Genomic DNA, 13037 nt, shown 5'->3' on the forward strand with positions numbered 1-13037 from the left:
CTCAAGTTGGGTTTGCTTTGCTTGAGTTTGGAGAGTCTTCGCATGAATGGTTGTGATGAAGGAGGCCATGCCCCAAATTTCTCGAGTTGAGGTTTCGCTTTGCTTGAGTTGAGAGAGGTCATTATCTTTGGGTTTCAATCCGGTTTTATTTTGTTCGGGTCGGTTTGACACCAAAATGTGGCACTCTCGGGTCGGGTCAGGTGCAAACCCGATTATTCTAAACCAGATTGCAGGCCTACTACATATCACAATGTGTCACATCTTATATAGTGAGATGAAAAAAATGAGAATATGCTGTATACATTACTATATATAGAGAAATGATATTTATAGTCTTGGAGTATTCAAAAGTCGCATAATCTTTTTGAAAAAAGTGAATAAATACGAAACAAAAAAAAAATTAATTTAATATTAGACTCCACTCTTTTTCAAAATGATTACACGATACTTACATATTTTACGACTGTATGTATCATTACTCATATATATATATATATGCATATACTTTATTTAAAGTATATATTCGATTGGAGCAACAAATAACTCTCATCAGCATATCAAATTGTAGGGCAAAAAGCAACAAAATAAACAACCCTTAACCTAACACAAACTTTACATGATTAGAGTGGTAAGCAAGAATAAGAAATATTCCATGCATTTAGAGAAACCCACATGTCAAAAAGTGTCATGCGGATTGTAGTTTCATTACAAACACATTTTTTAAAAATAAAAAATATAAAAACATATTTTTTATAGTAACAATTATGATAGGTTTTCTGTTTGGTGTGTCATACAAACTTGTAAACAAGTTTTTCCTAAACTCTTGGGAATACTTTGATTTTTCATAGCTGAAAGAACTGAGTTTTACACCCCTCCACGTTTATCTGTTGAGTCCTTTACTCGTCATCCCTACATCACACCATACTTGATTTTTTAGTTTTTCTTTGTTTTATTATTGCAAAACCCAAAAAGAAAAATTCTTCCACTCATTATCCATACACCACACATTTGCTTAGGGAAAAAAAATTAAAAAAGGTAAAAATTAAGTGTAGTATATGGTGTAGGGATGAAGAGTATAATTTTCCTTATTTGCCTGCTATTAGTCTGCACTGCTTATTGAAACATGCATCGATCCCCAGCTGTTTTGTTTGGAACTATTCGTAGTGGGGCATGCTGCATTCGAGCTTTTAAAACTGCTAAAAATACTTTTCAAGCTCGAATCGAAACGAAACGGGCTGTGAGTAACCAAGTGTTTTTTTTTTCTCTTTAGCTATGACACTTCATATTCCGGTGTCTAATTCACTCTTGAGTTCGATAATCATTGTCTCGCACATACAGGAGTATGTAGGCTGTTTGAAAGTGTCATTACCTCTCTCTAATGAGATCTTGAGATGTACATAAAACAAATATCCTTGCAACATGTTTGTGCAGCTTTGCAAATCAGTCTTCAACCTTTGATTGGCCACAATGAATTTCCATCTGATCATTGAGTGACGCCCTTAAAAAGTGATGGAGGAAAACCTGGTAATTAATAAGATGTAAGGCAAAATTAGGGAAACAAACACTTCTTCGAGTCAATCCAAAGTGTGTGGATTATTCTATATCAAACCACTAATTTATACATCACCAACAGATAAGGTAGCTTGATCAGTGATGGATCTTCAAAATAATGGAGGTTTGGACCATCACTTTTTACTTCATTTTTTCAAATATATTACAATATGAGTTTTGCTACATACAAGCACAGTCGCGCACTAATCTGTGTACTAATACTGATTTATTCATACTTAAAATTTAAATTAACACTGTTTTCAATAAAATCTACTTTTTGACTAATCACATTCACATTAGTGCACAATTATGCTTGCAACTATATTTTTCCTTACAATATATTACCTTGGAAGCATTAATCTCTAATGAGTTTTGCAATAAGCCATCCAAGTCAACATCGTTCATCTTCTCTCCAATGATTTTGGAGTAATCTTACAGTGCATTTTCATATTCACCCACGTTAGCATCTCTCATTTTCTCTCATTATTTTGGATTAAATCTTAATATGCCCTTTCATTAAAAACTAACATTGGGAGAGAGGGTGCTAACATTGGGACTTTCAGATTTCTATTTATTGCATAATGGCTTGAAGTATGTTAACTTAATTATATTATTCTTGCTTAATAATTTTAACTATTACCCTGTCTTGGCAGGCCAACTACTACTAATAAATCAAAAAGGGATTTTTTGTTCATAAGATTGCAAGGATTACATACAGCTGGATATAGCAAGTATGGATATCATGCAGAGCAACAAAACAGCCTTCGTCGACTTTGTTGCGATCTGTTCTGTAATTTCATTCCAGCTGTGCGTGAAGGGTTAGCTTTTGCCAATCTCTTCGCTGCAAAAAAGAAAAAAACTTGTCTATAAGCATGGTAAAAGAAGTTCTGGGAAAAACAGAGAACCGGAGTTCAGAGTTGGTTGATGTCACCATACATGGATAACTGGCAGGGCCGTATCAACAAAAACTGTCAATAGACGATGAAGCCACCAGTGGACATACACCATCCAATTAAAAACCTTTTTTGAAGCGGTAATTTATAAATGACCTTTGACCCTTTCTTTATTTTATGATTCTTATTTCTTACTTTATTTTTTGCCCTTTCAGATCAAATAGTGGCAATGCCAAAAATTTGAAGGGTTGAATCGATCTCATATTCCAAATATAGTTGATATGGTACTTTCAGATCAAATTGGACATGCACCATCCAATCAAAGTGTTCAATGCAAAACATTAAACATGAAATACAGAGCTGATGTACTTACCTATCTCATAGAAGAGCTCGTTCACATTCTGTGCAGATTTTGCAGATGTTTCAAGAAAAACCAAGCCATTGTCACTAGCATACTGCTCACCTTCCTGCAATTATTATTGCAGAGGATTAAAAACCTTTGGCGAAGGCATCAACACAAGTAGCAACTGTAGCATATATAAAGCTTGAAAATTTGACAAATTCTCTCCTCGCCAAATCACAAATACAGAATGCATCCTTGGAAAGCTATCATGCTTATTATGAGTCCCTCTCTTAGATGAAGTGCACTTCTGCAAAACGAGAAGTGGGCAAACTAGGCTCCTATCCTGGCCAAGGCTATCACCTCGGCATTCTTAGGGCCTATGGCAAAGCCTAGATTGAAAGCCCTCCTCAAATGTCTAGGTGCGCACCAATATGCCGTTGATTATGTTTAAATACTAACAATATAATGATAGCGAGCGAGAATGTTGGACTATAAATACCTCAACCGCCACTTTTCTCTTTTCTTCCAAGTCAGCCTTGTTGGCAGCCAAGAACATTATCAAATTTGGATTTCCTGATTTAGTAAAATATGAAAGTAGTCAGCTGTTGAAAAAAATCACTTGAATAATATGGTATACGCTCAATAATGGTCATAATATCGTGTTGAAGGATAAAAGTCCAGCCAATAGATGATCTTGAGTTTGATTTCACATCAATTCTGGTTAAGGTTTTAATCAGATAATCTAAAATTCGATCAACTTAAAGGGTGGTCAAAAACTTATAAAATTGTGAGAAGACATTTTTTCAGAATTTTTAAAATATTATCTAACTGAACGCCAAAGGGCCAAAACAACAGTGGCAAGTATGTTTTTGGTAACATATACACACTCAGTGGTTTTTGGATCCCTGAAGCAAAATTGGTTCACACGTACTTTGAAGATAGTGAGACATACACTGAACTAATTGTAGTATGGAACTATTATAATTCCACAAGAGATGAAAATATGGAGGGTGCAAAGTGGGCATATAATATGTTGGACCTAAAGGGAAGATAGGCCAAGCAATCTATTGCACTAATTGCTCAGGTTACCGCCCATGGATAAAGGTTTACATGCAACCCGTGTGGCTGCCACAGAGGCCTCACTTAATGGATAGTCCTAATCTGTTTATCTCAAGTGTAAGAAATTTTATCATCCTGAATCAAAAGTATCACAGCTTGCAAATTTCATGACAAAGAGAGAACAGGCAATTTAAAAAACAAAGATTCTATGAGTTTAGTTTTAGCCTCTGCTTGTACGAGATCAATTTCATCAATTTCCATCAATTACCTTGTCTTTGCAATTCTTGAACCCACTTTTTGGCCCGTACAAATGAATCCTGAAGAAAATTCACCCACAATTTTAAAGAGTCAGATTCCATTTGATACTATATCACTCCGACTACTGACAAGAAGTTCTAAATGCATATTTTTGTTTCCCATACTACTTAAAGAAGTATCCAAAAAATGACCAACAGATCTAAGTCTATGATCAGCATGGATTATTGTTCAGAGAAATCCATATATATCTCATAACTTATTCTTTTTTGTGGATATTTTATAACTTTCTTATCATCTCCTACCTGAATATTCTGAATTTGTTCTATCAGCTCTGGAACATATTTGGACACTTGATAATTATGCAATCTGATGTGAATGTACTTTATAGAATAAGATCTAATTTTTTAATCTTTCCGTCCGACAACACACCAATAGATGCTCACAAATCACCAGGAATAATAAAAGCAGGGGTAACTCATCTAAGACCATGCAGGTCCATTTTAACACCACAATATTCAATGAAAAGGGAACAAAACGCTAGAGTATGAGTTAAGGAAATTGGCAAATAAAGCATGGTACTGGTGTTGCACTGTCTGCTTAAATTTAGATTAAAAAACTAATGATAATATTGGTAGGACATAGAAATGAATACCTAAAAAGCTGGCATAAAACTTATCCTAGATGATGATTAACATGTGAAATGCAACCAAATAAAACTTTTAGAAGCTTGATGAATAGGTACCATGCTTGTAATGTCATAAACCACAACAGCTGCAGCTGCACCACGATAGTACATAGGAGCCAAACTATGGTAACGCTCTTGCCCTGCTGTGTCCCATATATCAAATTTTATAGTGGCTTCATTTAATGACAAGACCTGAGTGAAGAAGGCCGCTCCAATAGTTGACTCCTGCATCTTATGCTCATGTTAGAAGTTGTACACTAACATGATTTTGAGGAAGGAAAAAGAGAGTGAAGATACAGTGAAGCAAATGAAAACGAACCTGGTACTCAAAGAATTGGCCTTTGACAAATCTCAATACCAAACTTGTTTTTCCGGTTCCCATGTCCCCAAGAAGTACCTAGGGAAATCTTGATAGTGTCAAAATAACAAAAGTTTTCCCTTTGCTAATTATCCCGTGAAACTATTCCATCACAATGCACAACTATATCAAGGAGTTCTTTTCATACGAATTTATCTTTATAAAAAACTCAACTTTCATAATTCTACAAGTAACAGCTAATATGTAACAAGTCAGAAACTTCCTTGCATTTTTGGTGGATAAGCATGGATCATACCCACCATGCCACAATAAGATTAAAGCAAACCGACTTAGCTTATGAATTAACAATGTATAAATGTTTGTTTACTTTTGCAGTTAGGGAGTACTTAAAATCGGAAGTACTCCAAAATACTAAAAAATCTAGCCCCCGAGTGGAATATTAAACCGGTAATATCTGCATAAGAAAATAGGACCTACAATCTATAAATGATATATCATCAGCAATCAAGCCCATCAAGTTCATACAAGGACAAGTGGCAACAACATAGAAACAAGAATTTCTCAGAACACAGAATCCGTTTAGCTGGCAGGCATTCATGAAAGCTATCTACAATCATAAAATCAAAGAGTTCCTCCAGGCTTCACACAGCGGCATAGAGTAATTAAAGCATATGTTTTGACAGATAATTCTCTATGGAATTACTAATCAGCATATAAATATCTTCAACTGGTTGAGAATATGGAAACTAATTGGCATTCGAAGTTACCCAAATCAAAAATCTTAAATGTTACAAATAAAAAAGATTTTAAATTTCTGTCTCCAAAATCTTATCAATGCATGATATAGTCCCCGCAAACTTTATGACAAATAAGGAAGACATACCCACCAGCTTGGCTTGTACGTTCTTGTTGCCTGTCCTCGCCATTCTCAGCCCAATGGATAAAGAAAGTCTTCAAAGAATCCAAATCGAAAGAGAAACAGAGCTCTGCAGAGAGTTATCAGTTTTGAAAGCGAAATCTGGGACAGGGGAGAGATAGAGGTGACACGCTTTGAGAACAGCGTCCGCCGCACTCCACAATGAGGAAAAGGGAATGCCAATGGAAAATGTTATTAGCGGAGAAGAGTTTGTTACTTCCACGAGAGATTGGATCAGTTTACTTGAATGTTGAGGGGTGGGAAACTTGGGAAAAGTAAAAAATGGAAGTGGCAATAGCGGTTTCCATAAAATGGGACTGGTAGTTCGTCCGTTGACTGTTAAGTTAAGTTGCTTTTTATTTGTAGGACTCCTTTTCTCATTTTTTTTCTTAAATTTTTATTTTGCCACAAAGATCCACTTTTATCACTTTTACCTTTCGGTTAATTAACTTATTCTTGACGCCGGAACCATCGAATAAAATGTTTCGAGGATGGTTATTGATTTTTTTTTTTAAATATTTTATTTTTTTTATAATAATGTTATGAATTTTTTCTTATTTCAGAGTATAAAAAATATATGAAAAAAATTATAAAAGAAATCATTTAATCTTATCGGTAATACTTTTTCAGTGGGTGCAGCACAACTCTTAAATTGATTAGGAAATCAATTTTTCATCCTTTTAAAAAATTATATGTTTACTTTTTGCACATTTATATTGTTACAAGAACTTTTATTTTAATGTGTCACTCATCAATTTTTAATAAAGAATTTGAACATTACAATGTAAGTGACATCTAAAAAATAAAATAATGAGTAATATTAAATATAATTTTAAAATATGCAAGTCTTACGCATTTCTTTTTAATAAAAAAGAATTTACTATTAAAATAAATATATTTTTCATGTAAGTCACAAATTTGTCTATTTTTTTTAAACGAGTGCAAGAGACTAACACATTTTAAGACTGTATCTAATATTACTTTTTATATCTAATATTACAGACAATAAAATTAATTATAAGAGCTCAAATATTTTTCTTTTTTTTTTCTTTTTTTTTTTTTGGAAACAAAGAACAATCAATAGACTGCCTAATCTCACCCGGCCCCTCCTCTAAGCACACTATTTCCTCACCAATCTATTCTAATGCTAGTTTGGCAAGTTGGTGTGCTGCTTGATTACCCTCTTTTGGAACAAACTGGATCTTTCTTATCTGATATTCAAGACATAAAAGTCTTTGATATCTTCTACAACCTGTCCAAACCAAGACCAATTCTCTTCTTTACAGCTAAAATCATTAACCATTTGATCAAGGGCATCCCCTCAAATAATACCTGCTGAAGACCTAGCTCCAAACTCAGCTCTATAGCTCATTCAAGTGCCAAGACTACATATAAATCTCTTTGGCAAACCTGCAGAAGCCACCAATTCACCATAAGCATCCCAGTTCCTTAATACTATACCACCATCTCCCATAACAGACTTTTTCTAAGTAAGATAGTAGTTTGGTTAAAAATAACAAGTACAGATCGGATGAGTAAAGGTGGTGACCCCAATAAACACCCTAAAGCTGCTCTTACAAAATAAAGATATAAAAATACTTGAATTGTAAAATGATTCCAACCCATTGGGCCCGTCCTATATATATTCTTTGGCTTGATGGGTTAACGTATCTCCACGAAAACTATTTTTGAGACGATTTAGAGATTAATTGTTGTTAGGTTCTAGATTTCTAGAGTATTACAAGTTGAAGGTATTGCCATTGAACTCCAATCTTAGTTATAGACGTAGGGAGAGCACAGCACATTTGTGAAAAAATACATGCAAAAGGCTGCAAACTTAAATAGGGAAAATGTTTTATTTCATCTTTGTGAAAATATTTATAGATAAAAAAAAATGTAAAAGTAAGTCATTAGTATTCATAATTTGCTTGGAGTTAATGATGAATCATGGATAATGTGGTTTGATAGAGACTTATACCGACATCAACAATGATATTCCAGCGACGTCCATTGTTGGAATTACAAAGAAAGAAAGAGCCCGTTGATTGGGCAATCTGAGCCCTCTCTCCTACCCTTCTTTCTCCCCTTTAGTTTATAAAGTCATGCATGTCACATTTATGATGGAAAACAGTCTGTCTGTCGCTTTCCGACCACCTACAAGCTCTACGCATTTGTACCCTTCGATTTCCGAGCAAACGAATCTAAAATGAAGTGCGACAAAAAAGTGGCGCGTGGGTCCCATGCATCGCCCATTACTCGATCACGTGTCGCTCTATCGAATTTCTAAGCCTCACATCTAAAGACCGACCATCCACGTCCTGCCACCACAGACATATGGATCCTATCTGTAGGGGTCCCCAACCTCCACATATTGTATTTTAAATTATTATAATAAAATTATTTGCTTAAAAAGAAAATGAGTTTGCTTTTAGATATTTTTTTTCACCTAATTTAATCAGTAGGCATATACGATTTCATGAAGATAATCTCTTTGTAAAAAAATTTCGACATCTCATTATTAAACAAATTTTTACACAACTATTGCATATTAGCTAGTTTTAGCAAATACAAGCAAAGAAATTGGTTGTATGCATGGATTTGATTTTGAGGAAGATGGATTTTTTTTTTTATTTTTTTTTTCAATGCTTAACCATCTTTGTAATTATAAAAAAAAGATGTTATTTTTCGTCGTAAAATTTATTATATTCAATCAAAATGATTATGGGAAATGTTGGAAAAAAATTTCTGTAATCACGAGCCAACTTAAGTGATAGCAATACCTTTACCAGAACAAGGCTAGAGTCTGCTTAACCCCTCGACGGCCTACTTAAGAGTTCTCAATACAGTTAAATAGGGATTCGGATGTCGAGTCGAGTTGACTATAACTCGAAAAGCATAGGATTGCCCCTTTTTTTCAGATAGGGAGGAGGAAACACACTACCTCGATGAGACTCCAAGCTCAAGCACCTACCAAAGGCCACGCCATATTGATTATCCACGTTAGAAGGTTACACCGCATTAATTGTCCACACCAAGAAGCCACGCCGTATTAAATGAGTTTTGTCAAAGGGCGCCCTCTCTGCTTAGTTGCAGGGCATGGGTCGCTAATCCCAGATGCGAATATAAAAACAATCCTCTAGGCACCAAGAGACAGGTTCGAGCTACCCTGAACTCTCAAAATACTTCATCTCTTCCTTAACTCTTAGCCAACTTAAGCATTGGGGGTTTCGTCCGGCTACCCACATTGTTGTTAGATTAGGAAGTTGTTTCATGTGTGCAAGAAAATGCTAAAGACCAAAGGGTTCATACACGTACGAAACACGTCATTAACATGGCCTATATAAATTCTTTTCTAATCAATTACTTAATAATTATATGATATGAGATAAAATAAAATAAGATAAAATGAAATAAAATAATTTGATCTATATAACCAAACTAAGCCTCAAGATCGTTTGAATTGAAAAATATTAATAACTCATTTTATTATATCTTATAATTATAATTTTTTTAAATTTTTATATAAAATATAATAAACAGTTAAAATATGTGGTTGTTGATATTGGTACGTAATGGTTGGGTTCATTTTGTTAATTTTAAAATTGTACAGTTGAGTGAATAATTTATGCAAAAACTTGATAATAGATCCAAGTGGCACTCGTTCAAACTACAGGAAAGAAAAATCAAAAGTATCAAACGAAAATCATGAGGATCTGCCTGGAGTATGAAAAGACATATATGTTTTGCTTAATTGAAGTTTATCCAATCGTGACTTACAGGGTTGGATAGTTACGTACGTGTACTGGACAAGGACATGAGGATCATCAGCAGCAATAGTATTAATGATAATTAATGATGACTTTTAATAAAAAGGTTTGAAAATTAATTAATTATCATAAATAGCAAGAAAACACACCAACATCCGACAGATTGATGCCAATCTAGCTATGAATTAAATAGGTTTGAAGTTAATTTATTTTATTTAATTATTATAATTTTTTTATATTTTTATATAAAATATAAGAAATAGTTTAATTTTTTTTTAAATATTAAAATTATAATAATATTTTAAAAATATTTTATTCAATTTTTATTTTAATTCATCTCATTTAACTTGCTATCTAAACGTCACTTTAATCAAACATTTTGCCTAATTTTTCAAGGTACACCATTTTTCAGATTTTAATTACCTTCGATTTTCAAATTTTTTTCAATTTGATATATATGTCAGCTTTGTCGAAAGTATATCATTAATTTGTACCAATTTTACAAATGAAATTTTCAATTTTCGATACCACGAGAATAGATGTTTCAAATGCTTTGGTTGTCTTTTTTCGGATTAATTTACATTGAAATGATTGAACAATATATGTAGTCAATTAGAAACTGAATTCAAAAGATAGATCCAAATGGAAATGATAACCAATCAAATCTGTACGTTTTGAGATTACTACAAAGTAGCCTTCGTTAATTTTCTCTAGAAATGTTTAGGATCATCGTAACAATCCAATGACCTGTTATCACAGCCACGTGGAAGAATACTAGGCCAAAATCTTTTAGCCAAAACTCTTGGACAGTGAGATCACTTGGCCAATTTTACCAGAATATCTGCCAAAGTGTATACTCTGCCGTGTGTGCAGTATTCGTGCTTTTTGAACGTTGTGATTTCATGCCAGATGAGAGATCATTATTAAGAGTTCCACACGGTTTAGTAATAAATTTTAATTTTTATAAAAAATTATTATATTTCTCGTATTAAATTTTTTAAAAAAAGAAATGGATATTTTTATATAATATTAGAACAGGCTAATTTATGACCGATGATGAGTTCATACAACCTATCCACGATGATCGTACTGAAAATATCGACTCACAAGTGAAAGGATGTATTGAAAAGTTCCACACAGTTCAAGAATAAATTCATCCCGATCTTTATAAAAAATTACCATACTCCCTTTTAAGAGAAAAAATGAGTGTTTCTATAATTATTACCCTGTATTCATAATTATGATGATTAACCATCCAAAATTAAAAATTAAGATCTATTACAAATTTAATATCTTTGATTATATATATTTTAAATGATTTCATATGTTTATTATATAAATAATATGTTTAGATTAGAAGTTTATAAGTGAAATATACATAATAAATAACTTTTAATTATCTAGATGATAAAAAATAAAAAAAATTAAAATAATAAATAACATTACTCTAAATATTTATGGTATAATCGTATTTTAAAAATATAAATTCCACCAAACAAAGCCAAAGTCCAGTTTGGACTTTTAAATAGAGAAGATAAGGAGAGTGCTCGTTAGTCACGCTATGGACAAAAGAGGAGGAATAAAAAATTGGGAGCCACTCGACTGCATTATTTGCCTGTACCTCTCACCATCTAACAGGTTAATATATTTACCCATGTCAGATGAGAATATAGGTAAAAGCTCTATGCACACGCCTCTCATCCCAACCATTACCCAGTAAAATAAAATGTATATATATATCTTTAAAGCTTTGCCATTTGAGACTAGCTAGGGAGTTTCTCCATCAATATACATGGCTTCTAATGGTAGCCTTACGGTCTCGACGTCCCCAAAAAGTGGCAAAGGCGATCAAGGCGCGGGCGTGCCATCAAGTTCACCAAAAGGTCAGTGCTTGTGCTCACCGACGAAGCACCAAGGGTCGTTCCGTTGCAGGATTCATCGCTCATCAGCTAACTGGATGAAGCGATCAAATTCCATGCCCGCCAATACCTCAGCCGCTGCCACCTCCCCCAAATCAGTGGATTCTACGTGATATGTAGTTTGTATGCAGTATGCTTGAAAATATACCCATATATATATATATATATCGTATTCTAGAACTCAACTTTGTATAAGAACATGCATATGGGACTCTGCTCTGTGATTTCTTTCCATCCGCAACTCTTGAAAAATCACATATAGCTCATGTTCTGTATCCTTATGTTTGATAAATATGGTCTCTCTCTTTGTTTGTGTGTGGTGAAATCTTTGTGAGATCTGTTGGCATGGGGTTTCTGGATCAAGACTTCTGCAGCAGCTAGCACTTTTTGTCAACCGAATGGATAAGAGTTACGAGGAAACGGTGGATAACAGCCTGCTAAATTTCCTTAACCTGAATTTGTGTATAGAACCTCGTTGGGTTTGGTTATGCAGTTTAGATGAAATGAGATGAGATAGTTTTGTTGAAAATTAAATAAAATATTGTTATAATTTAATTTTTTAATATTAGTTTTGTTTTGATATTTAAAAATTTTAAATTGTTTATTATATTTTGTATGAAAATCTGAAAAAATTATAATGATTGAATAAGATGAGATGAAATGAAATAATTAGAGTTTGTAAATGTTGTGCAGTCATTTTGAAAAAGAGTAGGATTTATTATTAAAAAAATAATTTTTTTATCTGAATTTCATATTTATTCACTTTTTTTTATAATTAATTATACAGTATTTATGCATTTGTATTTATTTTCTATAATTATCATTTCTCTTTTCTTTTTTTTTTTTAAAAAAAAAAGAAAAATTCTGAACTATGATGAAATGGATGAGATGGGATTTGAATGGCCGAAAATTTCAGAAATTGGTCAGAATGATATCAATGAATCAAAAACAAATAAAACCCACAAAGTTTGTTTTTCTTAAAAGAACCACACCAAAAACCTGATGTCCCTCGATAATGACATTGAAATTAGAAAATTGGATCCCAAAACTAATTTTTCTGTAGCATATCTTGACTTTTTGGTCTTCACCTCACAAACTACAACCTCTTTAACCATCGAGATTGTGCCATATTATCTACTCCAAATGATATTAATGGTCAGATTTGGAAGAATGTTGCAATCTGTCACTTGTTGATAGTTTGAGTGAGCTGTAAAATAGCAGTACACTTTTGTTAAGATCCAATTCATCATGTAGGATTGTGATGTTGCCTATTTTTAATCGTCTTCATTATCATATTTAATTGGAATAACAATACCATTTGTCAATT

General features: G+C 33.1%; 1 protein-coding gene across 2 annotated transcripts; it reads right to left on the minus strand.

Moving 5' to 3' along the window:
• Positions 1-1236: 1236 nt before the first annotated feature.
• On the minus strand, positions 1237-6263 carry LOC122306126 (ras-related protein RHN1-like). Of its 2 annotated transcripts, none has more exons than XM_043118538.1 (8): positions 5992-6263; positions 5109-5186; positions 4847-5014; positions 4115-4163; positions 3287-3360; positions 2818-2911; positions 2268-2392; positions 1237-1521 (listed from the first exon to the last, which is right to left on the minus strand). In XM_043118538.1, the coding sequence occupies exons 2-7, from the start codon at positions 5169-5171 to the stop codon at positions 2292-2294; spliced, it is 549 nt and encodes a 182-aa protein (XP_042974472.1). In that variant the 5' UTR covers positions 5172-5186; positions 5992-6263; the 3' UTR covers positions 1237-1521; positions 2268-2291. The 2 variants fall into 2 exon arrangements, with proteins under 2 accessions (XP_042974472.1, XP_042974471.1); XM_043118537.1 differs by having other exon boundaries at positions 5996-6261.
• Between the last annotated feature and the right edge of the window lie 6774 nt (positions 6264-13037).

Source organism: Carya illinoinensis, chromosome 4 (genome assembly GCF_018687715.1).
Source record: "Carya illinoinensis cultivar Pawnee chromosome 4, C.illinoinensisPawnee_v1, whole genome shotgun sequence".
Classification (NCBI taxonomy): Eukaryota; Viridiplantae; Streptophyta; class Magnoliopsida; order Fagales; family Juglandaceae; genus Carya; species Carya illinoinensis.